Source organism: Ips typographus, linkage group LG10 (assembly GCF_016097725.1).
Source record: "Ips typographus isolate SLU linkage group LG10, UJ_Ityp_2.0, whole genome shotgun sequence".
Lineage (NCBI taxonomy): Eukaryota > Metazoa > Arthropoda > Insecta > Coleoptera > Curculionidae > Ips > Ips typographus.
Window position 1 is genome coordinate 3840733 of NC_138431.1, and position 18645 is coordinate 3859377.

Consider the following 18645-nt stretch of genomic DNA (forward strand, 5'->3'; position numbering starts at 1 on the left):
TAACACTGCTAAAAATGTACACTTCATAGCTTTACGGCGTGGATTTTGACAGTTGCGTTGCAATTTTGACAGAATTGTCTCTAGTTAACTGTCAAATACGTCACACCTATCAAAATTTGACAGAAAATCCTACTTTAGCTATAAAAACCATTTGAAAAGGTAAATGCACGTAAACTCTTGAAATTCGGTTTTCAAGTGGTATTTCAAGTTTTTCGACTCAATTCCAACATTTTGACGTTTGAAAATTGACTGAAAGTAATCGGCATTCGCATTTCAGCAACGTTGCCAAATTCACTATTTTCCTAATTTAATAACAAATTTCTGACATATGCTGTCAAATTGACATTCTTCCAGCTGCCGCTAAAATAAATGATAAATGATAAATATTTACATGTCAGCAACGTTGTCAAACTGATCGTTTTCCTAATTTACTTTACACATTTTTGCGATGTTGCAATATTGACATTTTTCTGCGCTGTTTTAGGAACATTTGGAAGCTTTTAAACTAATCTCTAAAAGCTTCTAGACGCTTCTAGAATATCTGGAAGCTTCTGGACAGTTTTGAAAGCTTTTGGACGGTTTCATGAGTATTTGGAAGCTTCGAAACTGTTCTGGACACTTTTAAGAGCTTCTAGGCTGTTTCGAGAGCATCTATAAGTTTCTGGAAGTTTCTAGACTTTTTTCAAAACGTTTGAAAGCTTCTAAGGCGGTTTCAGGAGGATTTAGAAGGTTCTAAACTGTTCTAGAAGCTTTTAGAAGCTCTTATAAGCTTCTAGGTTATTTCAAGAACATCTGGAAGCTCTTCTAGACTGTTTTAGAAAATTTTGGAAGCTTCTATAGGCTTTTACAAGCTTTGAGGCTGTTTTAAGAACATCTGTAAGCTTATGTGCTGTTTTATGAACATTTTAAAACCTCTAAACTGTTCTAGAAGCTTTGATAAGTTTCAAGGCTATTCTAGAGCCTCTGGAAGCTTCTATAGTTAAGCTTTCAATGCTTCTGCAAGATTTTAGACTGTTGTAGAAACTTTTGAAAGCTTCTAGGCGGTTTCAAGAGCATCCGGAAACTTCTAGATAGTTTTGAAAGCTTCTGGGAGCTTTTAGAAGCTTCTAGGCTAATTCAAAAGGATTTGGATAGATTTCAAAGTTTCTGGAAGCTTTTAGGCTGTTTCAAGACGATTTGGAAACTGTTCTAGAGGCTAAAAACTTCTAGGTAATTTAAATAGCCTCTGGAAGTTTCTAGACCGTTTAAGCGACATATTTGGAAGCCTCTATGCGGTTTTAAGAGGATTTGGAAGCTCTTAACTGTTCTAGGAGCTTTTAGAAGCTTCTAAGCTATTTCAAGAGCATCTGATGGAAGCTTCTGGATAGTTTTGAATATTTCTGGAAGCTTCTAGGCGGTTTTGAGGAGATTTAAACTGTTCTAGATGGTTTTTAGAAGCTTCTGGGATAGTTCAAGAGCCTCTGGAAAAAGAAACAGAAAGCGCAGGAGGTAAACGCAGTTTTCTTGACAATTGGAGAAAGAAACTTGTATTAGGAACAGCTAAAAATTTACCTTCTTGCATTTCTGTTCTCGTGACACAAAATCGGATATTTTGCAAGAATTGTCATAAATTAAGTTTATTTATTATTAAATACAGCTTTTGGAGAAAATCCTTATTTTTCCTATTTTTTGAAATGTTTTCCAAGTACGCCACTGGTTTGTGGCTAAAATAGTGAATTTCTGACTTAACTCCACAAAATCCCAGTGGCGTAGGTGAGTTTTCACCCAGAAACCACAATTTTTGCCTTAAACACTGTTTTACTATATACAGGGCGTCCAAAAAGCAAAAAAAAATTCACACTTTTTTTCAGCAACAACATTTTTTTTGTCCACCCTGTAACTCCATTTATACCTTTTTCCAGATTTTGCTTTTACTGCCTCATTCGGGACAAAACGGGATTTTCGGTTATCGTATACGGGATCAACATATACAGGGAGGACAAAAAAAAAACCGCATTTTAAGCACATAATTTTTATTCTATAATTTTTAGGTTTTACACGATTCATGGAAGTAAATATAGTATTTACACAGTTCTATAGTTAGCGAGACCAATATTATTAAGTCTGATAAAATGTCAAAAAAAACACCAAATCTGTCAAATTTTTCGACCAATGACAGCTTAAATATAGAGAGCTATATACGGCCTAGAAATAGCAAAAATCAAAGTAGAATTGAATGACGTCATCCTATTTTACTTTAGTTTTTACTGTATTTGTATAATTTTATAGGAAACAAGACAATTTCAATCAAAATCCTGTTAGTTGGACGGAAATTCGGTAAATTTAAAAAAAAATTGAAATAAATAATAATTTTTGAAAAAAAAAAAAACGTCACAATAAAGTAAATTTTCCTAACGTGTTATACAGGGCGAAACATAACCTAAGATCCCCATACGTGCGTAATTGGGACACCCCGTATAGTCGCAACATTCAATTACGTCATTTGCAGCAAAAAAACCGTCTTCACTTCAGACCTCCATATGAATTGTGACAGTTCTGTGACAGCTGTCACACGTAAACTGACTCACTGGTTGACAGTTGAAATTTGACAGTTCTGACAGCTGTCACAATAACCTCCGGGTTAAACTTAACTCGAACCCTTAAAACTGACCTTTTACTGGTCTCGCTTACCGGTTTACCTAATTATTTTTTTAAAAAAAAATTAAAATTATAAAAAAAGTATCACTTTGTAACAATAAAACGAATCAACATTCACAAAATAACCTCCCGAGGGTCGTTTGCAATGCGTGAGGGGGGTGGGGGGGGGGGTTGAACTATACCTTGTATACAGGGTGAAACAATGCTAAAATAACGGCCGTTAACATGGAAAACGCTATGCGCAGCTTAATATACAGGTGAACGATGCGCAAACGACCGTTTTTAAAATTTTTTTTTTTTCTCAACAATTTTTTTTGTACTTTTTTTTTTTTTTTTCTTCTTCTTATCATGTACCGGGTGTCCTAAATTAGTCGAGTAAGTGGCTGCAAAAGCTGAAAAAAAATCAATTTTTTTTTTCGCTTGTCTGGTGTTTTGTCTTTTAATTGGGACGCCCTGTATTTACTTGCTCCGGAAGGGCGTTAGTCAACTGGTCTCCAATATGTTTATCCTGTATTTTGTCAAAAAAAAAAAAAAAATACGAACGTAATTTGGGAAGGACACTAGTCAACTGGACTGGTGTCCCCTTTAGGGGGAATTCTGTTTTTGCAAAATTTTGACTCAAAATATTCTGTGAGTGAAATATCAGTGGTTTTCAAACTGTTTTTTGACATTTTTGCTTAGAGAGAAGCCTCAGAGTGTCATCAGTGGTTTTCAAACTGTTTTAAACCCTCATTTTTGAAAGAAAAGCGTTTTAATACAAAATAAGGTTAAGTGCATTTTTTGAGTGAAATGAGTAAGAAATCAGTGGTTTTTAAACTGTTTTTTGACATTTTAGATTACAAAGAACCCACAGAGTGTCACCAGTGGTTCTCAAACTGTTTTAAACCCCTCATTTTAGGAAGAAAAGCGTTTTAATGCAAAATAAGGTTAATTGCATTTTTTAAGTGAAATGAGTAAGAAATCAGTGGTTCTCAAACTGTTTTTTGAGATTTTTGCTTAGAAAGAACCCTCAGAGTGCCACAAGTGGTTCTCAAACTGTCTTAAAACCCCTTATTTTTGAAAGAAAAGAGCTTGATTACAAAATAAGGTTAAGTGCATTTTTTGAGTGAAATGAGTGAGAAATCAGTGGTTCTCAAACTGTTTTTCAACATTTTAGATTACAAAGAACCCTCAGAGTGCCACCAGTGGTTCTCAAACTGTCTTAAACCCCTCATTTTGGGAAGAAAAGCGTTTTAATACAAAATAAGGTTAACTGTATTTTTTGAGTAAAATGAGTGAGAAATCAGTGGTTCTCAAACTGTTTTTTAACATTTTAGATTACAAAGAACCGTCAAAGTGTCACCAGTGGTTCTCAAACTTTCTTAAACTCCTCATTTTCGGAAGAATAGCGTTTTAATACAAAATAAGGTTAGTTGCCTTTTTTGAGTAAAATGAGTGAGAAATCAGTGGTTCTCAAACTGTTTTTTAACATTTTGGATTACAAAGAACCCACAGAGTGTCACCAGTGGTTCTCAAACTGTCTCAAACCCCTCATTTTGGGAAAAAAAAGCGTTTTAATACCAAACAAGGTTAATTAAATTTTTTGAGTAAAATGAGTGAAAAATAGTGGTTCTCAAACTGTTTTTTGACATTTTTCTTAGAGAAAACCCTCAGAGTGTCACCAGTGGTTCTCAAACTGTCTTAAACCCCTCATTTTGGGAAAAAAAAGCATTTAAATACCAAACAAGGTTAATTGCATTTTTTGAGTGAAAAATAGTGGTTCTCAAACTGTTTTTTAACATTTTAGATTACAAAGAACCATCAGAGTGTCACCAGTGGTTCTCAAACTGTCTTAAAACCCCTTATTTTTGGAAGAAAAAAGTTTGATTACAAAATAAGATTAATTGCATTTTTTGAGTGATATGAGTGAGAAATCAGTGGTTCTCAAACTGTTTTTTAACATTTTAAATTACAAAGAACCCTCAGAGTGTCACCAGTGGTTCTCAAACTATCTTAAATCCCTCAATTTTGAAAGAAAAGCATTTTAATGCAAAATAAGGTTAATTGCATTTTTTGAGTGAAATGAGTGAGAAATCAGTGGTTCTCAAACTGTTTTTTGACATTTTTGCTTAGAGAGAACCCTCAGAGTGTCACCAGTGGTTCTCAAACTGTCTTAAAACCCCTTATTTTTGGAAGAAAAAAGTTTGATTACAAAATAAGATTAATTGCATTTTTTGAGTGATATGAGTGAGAAATCAGTGGTTCTCAAACTGTTTTTTAACATTTTAAATTACAAAGAACCCTCAGAGTGTCACCAGTGGTTCTCAAACTATCTTAAATCCCTCAATTTTGAAAGAAAAGCATTTTAATGCAAAATAAGGTTAATTGCATTTTTTGAGTGAAATGAGTGAGAAATCAGTGGTTCTCAAACTGTTTTTTGACATTTTTGCTTAGAGAGAACCCTCAGAGTGTCACCAGTGGTTCTCAAACTGTCTTAAACCCCTCATTTTGGGAAAAAAAAGCGTTTAAATACCAAACAAGGTTAATTGCATTTTTTGAGTGAAATGAGTGAGAAATCAGTGGTTCTCAAACTGTTTTTCAACATTTTAGATTACAAAGAACCCTCAGAGTGTCATCAGTGGTTCTCAAACTGTTTTAAACCCTCATTTTTGAAAGAAAAGCGTTTTAATACCAAACAAGGTTAATTGCATTTTTTGAGTGAAATGAGTGAGAAATCAGTAATTCTCAAACTGTTTTTTGACATTTTTGCTTACAGAGAACCCTCAGAGTGTCACCAGTGGTTCTCAAACTGTCTTGAACCCCTCATTTTGGGAAAAAAAAGCGTTTTAATACCAAACGAGGTTAATTGAATTTTATGAGTGAAATGAGTGAGAAATCAATGGTTCTCAAACTGTTTTTGAACATTTTAAATTACAAAAAACCCTTAGAGTGTCACCAGTGGTTCTAAAACTGTCTTAAACCCCTCATTTTGGGAAAAAAAAGCGTTTTAATACCAAACAAGGTTAATTGCATTTTTTGAGTGATAAATCTGTGGTTCTCAAACTGTTTTTTGACATTTTTGCTTAGAGAGAACCCTCAGAGTGTCACCAGTGGTTCTAAAACTGTCTTAAACTCCTCATTTTGGAAAAAAAAAAGCGTTTTAATGCAAAATAAGATTAATTGCATTTTTTGAGTGAAATGAGTGAGAAATCAGTGGTTTTTAAACTGTTTTTTGACATTTTTGCTTAGAGAGAACCCTCAGAGTGTCACCAGTGGTTCTCAAACTGTCTTAAACCCCTCAATTTGGAAAGAAAAGAGTTTTAATACCAAATAAGATTAATTGCATTTTATGAGTGAAATGAGTGACAAATCAGTGGTTCTCAAACTGTTTTTTAACATTTTAGATTACAAGGAACCCTCAGAGTGTCACCAGTGGTTCTCAAACTGTCTTAAACCCCTCAATTTGGAAAGAAAAGAGTTTTAATACCAAATAAGATTAATTGCATTTTATGAGTGAAATGAGTGACAAATCAGTGGTTCTCAAACTGTTTTTTAACATTTTAGATTACAAGGAACCCTCAGAGTGTCACCAGTGGTTCTCAAACTGTCTTAAACTCCTCATTTTTGAAAGAAAAGCGTTTTAATACAAAATAAGGTTAGGTGCATTTTATGAGTGAAAAAAGCCTCGTAAGGACACTAGTCAACTGGACCAAAAGGTCCATTCTACAGTTAATCCAGTATTCAACGTTTGACAAGAAATATATTGAACGTAATCTCAGAAGGCCACTAGTCAACTGCGCCAAAAATGACTGCAGTAATGGGATTTGGAATAAATTGAAATTTTCAGAACAATAATTTGAAAATACTCTACTGATAATTATTAACCACCCTGTATTTCTTCACATTGGACCGGGGAAATTTTTGAAAAAATTAGGACACAACCTCGGAAGGCCACTAGTCAACTGTGCCAAACGTTACGACCTAAATAGAGAAAACGGAATTTTATTATTAACCACCCTGTATTTTCTCCAATTTGAAGAGGAAAAAATTGTGCATAACCTCGGAAGGCCACTAGTCAATTGAGCCAAAACTGACGGCCCTAAATAAGAAACTGTCATTCTGACAGCACTTTGAAGTTCCTCTTATTTAACGGAACAATTCGAAAATTCCACCCTGTATATAAGTAATTCAAACCAAAGTAGATACAGGGTGGTTGATGTGAAGGGACAATTTTTCACGCCAATTGCACCAACTTTACTCACCATTCGAGTGTTCTTTGTTTTTTTTGTTATTTGGATTTTTTTTTAATGGGACACCCTGTACACATCCATATACAACCCGGTTTACACAACTCGGCCAAAACAAAAAAAAATCAACGGCTTTAAATCGGGCGCGACAATTTAAACGAAATAAATTGCAGCCGTTGATTTTTCCATTACGCCCACCCTGTATAGTGTGTACAATACAGGGTGGACCACCACGAACCGCCATTATAGGGCAACCGCATTTTACTGTTTTGACGTTTTTGAAAAAATATGATGTCATTTACCGGGGTGTCACGTGACAACTGTCAAAACGGTCATTAGAAGACTGAAAAAAACATTTTTGACTCTGGCACTGTATTTGAACTTTCCAGGCAAACTTTGACAGTTGTGACGTAGTTGACAGTTGTCGCGTGACCCCAGAACGTCATTTAAACAGACTGTCACGTGACTAGTGTCCAATTAACAGCAACAAAGCTGTCAGACTAGTATTTTGGCTGTAAAACAGCAAGAACTTGCCTATTGTCTTGATGAGCTTGCCTAAAGGTTTTTTTTGACTGTTTTGACGTATTTGACAGATGTCATAAAGTAATAGGACGTCATTTACCAGGGCGTCACGTGACAACTGTCAAAACAATCATTACAAGCCTGGAAAATACATTTTTGGCTCTGGAACTGTATTAGAAGGTGATTTAGTTGCTTGGAGCTTTTCAGGCAAACTTTGACAGTTGTGACGTAGTTGACAGTTGTCGCGTGACTCCAGAACGTCTTTTAAACAGACTGTCACGTGACTAGTGTCCAATTGACAGCAACAAAGCTGTCAGACTAGTATTTTGGCTGTAAAACTGCAAGAACTTGCCTATTGTCTTAATGAGCTTGCCTAAAGGTTGTTTTTTACTATTTTGACGTATTTGACAGATGTCATAAAATATCAAGACGCCATTTACCAGGGTGTCACGTGACAACTGTCAAAACAATCATTACAGGACTGGAAAACACATTTTTGGCTCTGGAACTGTATTAGACAGTGACTTAGTTGCTTGGAGCTTTTCAGGCAAACTTTGACAGTTGTGACGTAGTTGACAGTTGTCGCGTGACCCCCGAACGTCATTTAAGCAGACTGTCACGTGACTAATGTCAAATTAACAGCAACAAAGCTGTCAGACTAGTATTTTGGCTGTAAAACAGCAAGAACTTGCCTATTGTCTTGATGAGCTTGCCTAAAGGTTGTTTTTTACTATTTTGACGTATTTGACAGATGTCATAAAATATCAAGACGCCATTTACCAGGGTGTCACGTGACAACTGTCAAAACAATCATTACAAGACTGGAAAATACATTTTTAGCTCTGGAACTGTATTAGACAGTGACTTAGTTGCTTGGAGCTTTTCAGGCAAACTTTGACAGTTGTGACGTAGTTGACAGTTGTCGCGTGACCCCCGAACGTCATTTAAGCAGACTGTCACGTGACTAGTGTCGATTTAACAGCAACAAAGCTGTCAGACTAGTATTTTTGCTGTAAAACAGGAAGAACTTGCCTATTGTCTTGATGAGCTTGCCTAAAGGTTGTTTTTTACTGTTTTGACGTATTTGACAGATGTCATAAAGTAATAGGACGTCATTTACCAGGGCGTCACGTGACAACTGTCAAAACAATCATTACAAGCCTGGAAAATACATTTTTGGCTCTGGAACTGTATTAGAAGGTGATTTAGTTGCTTGGAGCTTTTCAGGCAAACTTTGACAGTTGTGACGTAGTTGACAGTTGTCGCGTGACTCCAGAACGTCTTTTAAACAGACTGTCACGTGACTAGTGTCCAATTGACAGCAACAAAGCTGTCAGACTAGTATTTTGGCTGTAAAACTGCAAGAACTTGCCTATTGTCTTAATGAGCTTGCCTAAAGGTTGTTTTTTACTATTTTGACGTATTTGACAGATGTCATAAAATATCAAGACGCCATTTACCAGGGTGTCACGTGACAACTGTCAAAACAATCATTACAGGACTGGAAAACACATTTTTGGCTCTGGAACTGTATTAGACAGTGACTTAGTTGCTTGGAGCTTTTCAGGCAAACTTTGACAGTTGTGACGTAGTTGACAGTTGTCGCGTGACCCCCGAACGTCATTTAAGCAGACTGTCACGTGACTAATGTCAAATTAACAGCAACAAAGCTGTCAGACTAGTATTTTGGCTGTAAAACAGCAAGAACTTGCCTATTGTCTTGATGAGCTTGCCTAAAGGTTGTTTTTTACTATTTTGACGTATTTGACAGATGTCATAAAATATCAAGACGCCATTTACCAGGGTGTCACGTGACAACTGTCAAAACAATCATTACAAGACTGGAAAATACATTTTTAGCTCTGGAACTGTATTAGACAGTGACTTAGTTGCTTGGAGCTTTTCAGGCAAACTTTGACAGTTGTGACGTAGTTGACAGTTGTCGCGTGACCCCCGAACGTCATTTAAGCAGACTGTCACGTGACTAGTGTCGATTTAACAGCAACAAAGCTGTCAGACTAGTATTTTTGCTGTAAAACAGGAAGAACTTGCCTATTGTCTTGATGAGCTTGCCTAAAGGTTGTTTTTTACTGTTTTGACGTATTTGACAGATGTCATAAAGTAATAGGACGTCATTTACCAGGGCGTCACGTGACAACTGTCAAAACAATCATTACAAGCCTGGAAAATACATTTTTGGCTCTGGAACTGTATTAGAAGGTGATTTAGTTGCTTGGAGCTTTTCAGGCAAACTTTGACAGTTGTGACGTAGTTGACAGTTGTCGCGTGACTCCAGAACGTCTTTTAAACAGACTGTCACGTGACTAGTGTCCAATTGACAGCAACAAAGCTGTCAGACTAGTATTTTGGCTGTAAAACTGCAAGAACTTGCCTATTGTCTTAATGAGCTTGCCTAAAGGTTGTTTTTTACTATTTTGACGTATTTGACAGATGTCATAAAATATCAAGACGCCATTTACCAGGGTGTCACGTGACAACTGTCAAAACAATCATTACAAGACTGGAAAATACATTTTTAGCTCTGGAACTGTATTAGACAGTGACTTAGTTGCTTGGAGCTTTCCAGGCAAACTTTGACAGTTGTGACGTAGTTGACAGTTGTCGCGTGACCCCCGAACGTCATTTAAGCAGACAGTCACGTGACTAATGTCAAATTAACAGCAACAAAGCTGTCAGACTAGTATTTTTGCTGTAAAACTGCATTAATTTGCCTATTGTCTTGATGAGCTTGCCAAAGGGTTTTTCTTAATTGTTTTGACGTATTTGACAGATGTCATAAGACACTAGGACGTTATTTACCAGGGTGTCACGTGACAACTGTCAAAACAATCACTGTCACGTGACTAAAGTCCGAAAAAGCAACCATATACTGGGTGTTTCATTTAAAATAACGGTTTCAGTTGATATTTTCTACAAACTGTCCCCATCGATTCGTTACGGTTTTTCCATAATGGATTGGGCGATTCGTAATGGACCACCGTGTATATTATATACAGGGTGGGATCGCTAATTACAATAATCGTTAATCTAATAAGATTTTTTAAAAATAGCGGGAGGAAATCAATTTTTTTTGGGCGTTCCCCGTTGCGTCAACCCCTCGAACCGTTTAAACGTGTAATTAATAAACACCCAGTCCTTGTAGTTGATTTCGCCGTCCTGCGGTAGGGGCGCTGCTGCTGAAATGACGTAAACCAATCAAACCTAACCTCAAAAACAAAACGTAGCGAATCAAGTTGCGACTTACGAATCTCCAGTTTGACGTCGGGGAAATCGTCAAAGTTGGACGTGTCGTCGATCGATCGTACTTCGACCGGAATGGCGGCCGGTCGTTCCCTGATGTGCTCCCAATCGACTCCGCGGTAAAACGGAATGATTTTTAGGTCGTCCAGGCCCTTTTGCGAGCCCAATCGTCGGTCCGACTCGCAACAGAACCTGAAATTTCCCGTCAATTTGGTTTAAAAATGTTCCGAAATATGATAGTCGAGTTTGACGCCCTCTAGCGGCCAAACGGGGCAACTTGGCAGCGCCCGCTCAACGTCACGTGATAGCCCCATTCATTGGCTACCTACGATCATCTGATGTGTTTATACGGAATGTTTCAAATAATCGAGTTATTGGCGATTTTTTGGAAAAATGCACTGAAATCATGAAAACTAACTTAAAACAGAGATTTTAAGCCTCCACGTCACTTTTCTGTTTTTTGACTGAATTTTCAGTCCTCTTAAGTAAAAAAACCTGGAAAACTGACTTAACTGACTATTTTCATGAGTGAAGGCTGTCAATTTGACTAGAAAACGTCAGAAACTAACTAAAATGACAAGTTTTTAGCCTCCAAATCAATTTTTATGCTTTTATAGAGACACTTTCACACTGACTGTACCAAGTTTTGTAATGTTTTCTCACGCTGTTGAATAGGAAATTTAATGAGGATTCCAAAAATGTGATGAAAACTGTCATTTTCTCACTCCAAGTGGGTTTTCCAAGTGATTTTGTCTGTGACTGTTCTTTCAAACTGTGTTTCTGGCAGGTCAAACTTTGACACCGTTTTTCTCCCTGACTGTACCAAATTTTGTAATGTTTTTTCACACTGTTGGATAGGAAATTTAATGAGGATTCCAAAAATGTACTTAAAACAGTCATTTTCTCATTCTAAGTAGGTTTTACAAGTGATTTTGTCTGTGACTGCCCTTTCAAACTGTGTTTCTGGCAGGTCAAACTTTGACACCGCTTTTCCCCCTGACTGTACCAAATTTTGTAATGTTTTTTCACACTGTTGGATAGGAAATTTAATGGGGATTCCAAAAATGTACTTAAAACAGTCATTTTCTCACTCCAAGTGGGTTTTACAAGTGATTTTGTCCGTGACTGTCCTTTCAAACTACGTTTCTGGCAGGTCAAACTTTGACACAGCTTTTCTCACTAACTGTACCAAATTTTGTAATGTTTTTTCACACTGTTGGATAGAAAATTCAATGAGGATTCCAAAAATGTGCTTAAAACAGTAATTTTCTGATTCCAAGTGGGTTTTACAAGTGATTTTGTCTGTCACTGTTCTTTCAAACTGTGTTTCTGGCACGTCAAACTTTGACACCGCTTTCTCCCTGACTGTACTAAGTTTTGTAATGTTTTTTTACACTGTTGGATAGGAAATTTAATGAGGATTCCAAAAATGTGCCTAAAACTGTAATTTTCTCACTCCAAGTGGGTTTTACAAGTGATTTTGTGTGTGACTCGTTTCAAACTGCGTTTCTGGCAAGTCAAACTTTGCAACCGCTTTTCTCACTGACTGTACTAAACTTTGTAATGTTTTTTTTACACTGTTGGATAGGAAATTTAATGAGGATTCCAAAAATGTGCTTAAAACAGTCATTTTCTGATTCCAAGTGGGTTTTACAAGTGATTTTGTCTGTGACTGTTCTTTCAAACTGTGTTTCTAGCAGATCAAACTTTGACACCGCTTTTCTCCTTAACTGTACCAAATTTTGTAATGTTTTTTTGTACTGTTCGATAGGAAATTTAATGAGAATTCCAAAAATGTGCCTAAAACTATAATTTTCTCATTCCAAGTGGGTTTTATAAGTGATTTTGTCTGTGACTGTCCTTTCAAACTACGTTTCTGGCAGGTCAAACTTTGACACCGTTTTTCTCCCTGACTGTACCAAATTTTGTAATGTTTTTTTACACTGTTGGATAGGAAATTTAATGAGGATTCCAAAAATGTGCTTAAAACAGTCATTTTCTCATTCCAAGTGGGTTTTACAGGTGATTTTGTCTGTGACTGTCCTTTCAAACTACGTTTCTGGCAGGTCAAACTTTGACACCGTTTTTCTCCCTGACTGTACCAAATTTTGTAATGTTTTTTCACACTGTTGGATAGGAAACTTAATGGGGATTCCAAAAATGTCCTTAAAACAGTAATTTTCTCACTCCAAGTGGGTTTTACAAGTGATTTTGTCTGTGACTGTCCTTTCAAACTGCGTTTCTGGCAGGTCAAATTTGACACCGTTTTTCTCCCGGACTGTACCAAATTTTGTAATGTTTTTTCACACTGTTGGATAGGAAATTTAACGAGGATTCCAAAAATGTACTTAAAACAGTCATTTTCTCATTCCAAGTGGGTTTTACAAGTGATTTTGTCTGTGACTGCCCTTTCAAACTGTGTTTCTGGCAGGTCAATCTTTGACACCGCTTTTCTCCCTGACTGTACCAAATTTTGTAATGTTTTTTACACTGTTGGATAGGAAATTTAATGGGGATTCCAAAAATGTGCCTAAAACTGTAATTTTCTCACTCCAAGTGGGTTTTACAAGTGATTTTGTCTGTGACTGTTTTTTCAAACGGTGCTTCTGGCAGGTCAAACTTTGACACAGCTTTTCTCCCTGACTGTACCAAATTTTGTAATGTTTTTCACACTGTTTTTTTTTCACAGGAAATTTAATGAGGATTCCAAAAATGTGCTTAAAACAGTCATTTTCTCACTCCAAGTAGGTTTTACAAGTGATTTTGTCTGTGACTGCCCTTTCAAACTGTGTTTCTGGCAGGTCAATCTTTGACACCGCTTTTCTCCCTGACTGTACCAAATTTTGTAATGTTTTTTACACTGTTGGATAGGAAATTTAATGGGGATTCCAAAAATGTGCCTAAAACTGTCATTTTCTCACTCCAAATGGGTTTTACAAGTGATTTTGTCTGTGACTGTTTTTTCAAACGGTGTTTCTGGCAGGTCAAACTTTGACACCGCTTTTCTCCCTGACTGTACCAAATTTTGTAATGTTTTTCACACTGTTGGATAGGAAATTTAATGAGGATTCCAAAAATGTGCTTAAAACTGTAATTTTCTCACTCCAAGTGGGTTTTACAAGTGATTTTGTCTGTGAATGTCCTTTCAAACTGTGACTTTCAAATGAACAAAGCTTCGATGGCTAGACTTGAGGTTAAAATTCTTGAAAATGCTCTCACGCGTCGAATTTTAAGTATTCCATTTTTTGCTAGGCAACCAAATTTGGCAACAGTGTCTGTACCTAACCTAAAATGTCCATCTATTGCCTGTGTTCAGGGTGATTGTTTATATTGTAAATATTTCAAATTTATAACTGTTTTTTGAACACCCTGTATATGTTCAATCATGCGGCGGTTAGCACGAGCCGAAAGAGCAGTTCAAGACAAACATTTTGAGCTTTTTCCGGTCGCTGAAACCCAAAAAATAGCGGAGATACGGAATTTTCAAAATGTTGAGGCAATTTTCAAAAAAAGTCGAATATCTCGGAAACGGTTAGAGTTACGAAAATTTTGCAAGAAATCAAAAATGTTCACAACGTCCCACCCACTAAAGTAGACGCTAAAAAAAGCGAAAAAACTCACTTAATGATGGTGTCCTTGGCCTCTTCCGAAATGGGGACTTCGGCCGGAAACACGAGCGTCTCCCGCCAATTCATCACCTTCCGGTAAGTGTCCTGCGGATTTTCGGAACAAAATGGCGGATACCCGATCAGCATCTCGTACATAATCACTCCGAGCGACCACCAGTCGCACGCAGGACCGTAACCAGTCTGAAGGAACACCTCGGGAGCGATATAATCGGGCGTGCCCACCGTGCTGTACGCCAATGCTCGTCTGTTCTTCTTCCAACTTTCCGCCCGCCTCTTCGAGTCCATCGGCGATGACGTAATTACTATGAAATGACAGTTTGAATCAGTCAAAATGTCGATTTTTTGCCGACAGAGAGATGTCAAAATTTGACAGCTCCCAACTTGGTTACTATGACAGCTAGAAGGATCGTTCAAACGTCAAAATGTAGCCCATCATTTTCTGTTTCTTTTACTTGAATACAGTTTTCTTTCAAAAATTATAAATAACCGAGATATTTGACATGAAATGCAACAGTGTAACTGTACCAGAAATATTGAAGATATCACAATTTGACAGCTCCTAACTTGGTTACTATGACAGCTAGAAGAATCGTTCAAACGTCAAAATGTAGCCCATCATTTTGGCTTTCTTTTACTTGAATACAATTTTCTTTGAAAAATTACAAATAACCGAGATATTTGACATGAAATGCAACAGTGTAACTGTACTACAAATATTGAAGATATCACAATTTGACAGCTCCTAACGTGGGTACTATGACAGCTAGAAGGATCGTTCAAACGTCAAAATGTAGCCCATAATTTTCGCTTTCTTTTACTTGAATACAATTTTCTTTCAAAAATTACAAATAACCGAGATATTGACCGGGAAATATAACAGTGTAGTTGTACTAGAAATATTGTGAAGATATCACAATTTGACAGCTCCCAACTTGGTTACTATGACAGCTAGAAGGATCGTTCAAACGTCAAAATGTAGCCCATAATTCAGTCAACCAAGTTCCCACCCAGTCGACACTCCTTAAATTGTCAATTTTACGTGTAAACTGTCAAAATTAGCTTCATAACGGTATAAAGTGCATGTTTTGTGTTTAGTGACACATCCGGCCAAAAAATGCGTTTTACACCTCAACGAGGCTAATTTTGACAGTTATGACAGCTGTCACGTGACGCAAACACAATATTAAAGTGTTCCCTAACGTCACAACTGTCATATTTGGCTTCATTGAGCAGTAAACACCACTTGCAGTGCAATTCTTCAAAGAAAACCATCTATTTGACAGTTTATACTTTCATGTCACTGATAAGTGAGTTTTGACAATTGTGACAGCTGTCACGTGACGTAAAATAAAGTATTAAGGTGTTCTTTAACGTCAGAACTGACAAATTTGACTACATGGAGCAGTAAACACAACTTACAGTGTAATTCCTCAAAGAAACACTTCTATTTGGAATTTTATACTTTCAGGTCACTGGTAAATAAGTTTTGACAGTTATGACAGGTATCACGTGACGTAAGAAAAGTATTAAAGTGTTCCTTAATGTCAGAACTGTCAAATTGAACTCCATGGAGCAGTAAACACCACTTACAGAGCAATTATTCAAGAAAATACATTTATTTGGCATTTTACACCTTCAGGTCACTGGTGAGTGAATTTTGACAGTTATGACAGCTGTCACGTGACGCAAGCAAAATATAAAAATGTTGCTTAACGTCAAAACTGTCAAATTTAGCTTCATGGAGGTAGAAAATATATTTTTTGTGTTTAGTAGCACTTCTAAAGGTATCCAGTCAGAAAAAGTGTTTTATACCTCAATGAGGCTAATTTTGACAGTTATGACAGCTCTCATATGACGCAAGCAAAATATAAAAATGTGGCTCAACGTCAAAACTGTCAAATTTAGCTTCATGGAGGTGTAAAATATTTTTTTTTGTGTTTAGTGGCACTTCTAAAGGTATCCAGACAGAAATAGTGTTTTATACCTCAATGAGGCTAATTTTGACAGTTATGACAGCTCTAAAATGACGTATGAAAAATATAAAAATGTTGCTCAACGTCAGAACTGTCAAATTTAGCTTCATGGAGGTGTAAAATATATTTTTTGTGTTTAGTAGCACTTCTAAAGGTATCCAGCCAAAAAAAGTGTTTTATACCTCGATGAGGCTAATTTTGACAGTTATGACAGCTCTCATATGACGCAAGCAAAATATAAAAATGTTGCTCAATGTCAAAACTGTCAAATTTAGCTTCATGGAGGTAGAAAATACATTTTTTGTGTTTAGTGGCACTTGTAAAGGTATCCACACAGAAAAAGTGTTTTATACCTCAATGAGGCTAATTTTGACAGTTATGACAGCTCTCATATGACGCAAGCAACATATAAAAATGTTGCTTAACGTCAGAACTGTCAAATTTAGCTTCATGGAGGTATAAAATACGTTTTTTGTGTTTAGTGGCACTTCTAAAGGTATCCAGACAGAAAAAGTGTTTTATACCTCAATGAGGCTAATTTTGACAGTTATGACAGCCGTCACACGACTTAATAAAAGTATTAAAGTGTTCTTTAACGTCACAACTGTCATATTTGGCTCCATGGAGTACTAAACACCACTTACAGAGCAATTATTCAAGAAAATACATTTATTTGGCATTTTACACCTTCAGGTCACTGGTGAGTGAATTTTGACAGTTATGACAGCTGTCACGTGACGCAAGCAAAATATAAAAATGTTGCTTAACGTCAGAACTGTCAAATTTAGCTTCATGGAGGTATAAAATACATTTTTTGTGTTTAGTGGCACTTGTAAAGGCATCCAGACAGAAAAAGTGTTTTATACCTCAATGAGGCTAATTTTGACAGTTATGACAGCTCTCATATGACGTAAGAAAAATATAAAAATGTTGCTTAACTTCAAAACTGTCAAATTTAGCTTCATGGAGGTGTAAAATATATTTTTTGTGTTTAGTAGCACTTCTAAAGGTATCCAGTAAGAAAAAGTGTTTTATACCTCAATGAGGCTAATTTTGACAGTTATGACAGCTCTCATATGACGCAAGCAAAATATAAAAATGTTGCTCAATGTCAAAACTGTCAAATTTAGCTTCATGGAGGTGTAAAATACATTTTTTGTGTTTAGTGGCACTTCTAAAGGTATCCAGACAGAAAAAGTTTTTTATACCTCAATGAGGCTAATTTTGACAGTTATGACAGCTGTCACGTGACGCAAGCAAAATATAAAAATGTTGCTCAATGTCAAAACTGTCAAATTTAGCTTCATGGAGGTGTAAAATACATTTTTTGTGTTTAGTGGCACTTCTAAAGGTATCCAGCCAGAAAAAGTGTTTTATACCTCAATTAGGCTAATTTTGACAGTTATGACAGCTCTCATATGACGCAAGCAAAATATAAAAATGTTGCTCAACGTCAGAACTGTCAAATTTAGCTTCATCGAGGTAGAAAATACATTTTTTGTAACTTCTAAAGGTATCCAACCAAAACATGCGTTTTATACTTTAATGAGGCTAATTTTGACAGTTATGACAGCTGTAGCGTGACGCAAACAAGTATAAAAACTCCTTGTCACGCGCACTCTTGGCGAAAGTGGGAAAAAGTATTGTTTTCCGCAAAATACTCACTGAAATCGGAGGGTTTCGCCTGACTCAGATCCCGATAGAAATCGGTCCGGTGCGACTTTTTCAAACCGGTGCACAGCCCGAAATCGGACAGTTTTAGGTGGCCTTTGGCGTCCAACAGTAAATTGTCCGGTTTGATGTCCCGATGAATGAATCCCAATTTGTGTATCGAATCGATCGCCAAAGCCGTCTCGGCAATGTAGAATTGCGTGCATTCTTCCGACAGCGTGTCTTTCTTCATCAGGAGCGTCATCATGTCGCCTCCAGGCAAGAATTCCATGATTAGGTAGAGGTTGATCGGGTCTTGAAAACTGCAAAAAGGTTTTGTTCGATTCACTTACTAGAGCGAGAAAAAGAGAAACTCAAATGTCACTGTCATTTGCCAGCTGTCACTTTTATGCCGTAAGTGACAACTGACAACGTGTACGACACAGCAGTAAGCTTCACTTTATACTTCTATGGAATGAATTTTAATAACCCTTGTGCTATGATCTGACTGAACTGTCAAACGTACCACCTCAGAACAGCTGTCACATTCCATCAGTGGAATCGTCTGAACACTGTCAAAAACTGTCAGTGTCATGTTTGACAATATTAAGACACAATTGACAACCTGAAGGCTACTAATAACTACTTTTTGGCTTAAGAAAGCTTCTGACAACATTTGACTAATGTACGACACTTGTGAGTATTTTTATTGGCAATTCTGAAATTGTAAGACAATTTTAGGGCAGT

At 36.6% G+C, this 18645-nt stretch overlaps 1 protein-coding gene across 8 annotated transcripts in view; it reads right to left on the reverse strand.

The window, feature by feature from the left end:
* Positions 1 to 1995: 1995 nt before the first annotated feature.
* Positions 1996 to 18645, reverse strand: part of trc (Serine/threonine-protein kinase tricornered) — a 79756-nt gene continuing 63106 nt past the window's right edge. For 6 of the 8 annotated variants that reach the window (XM_081988745.1, XM_081988743.1, XM_081988738.1 and 3 more), the window contains 4 exons: positions 17914 to 18221; positions 14268 to 14577; positions 10651 to 10838; positions 1996 to 10582 (listed from right to left, as the gene is read on the reverse strand). In XM_081988745.1, the coding sequence (XP_081844871.1) occupies positions 10467 to 10582; positions 10651 to 10838; positions 14268 to 14577; positions 17914 to 18221 (922 nt within the window). In that variant the 3' untranslated portion in view covers positions 1996 to 10466. The remainder of the gene's footprint in view (positions 10583 to 10650; positions 10839 to 14267; positions 14578 to 17913; positions 18222 to 18645) is intronic. The other 2 variants (XR_014179574.1, XM_081988739.1) reach the window with 2 other exon arrangements.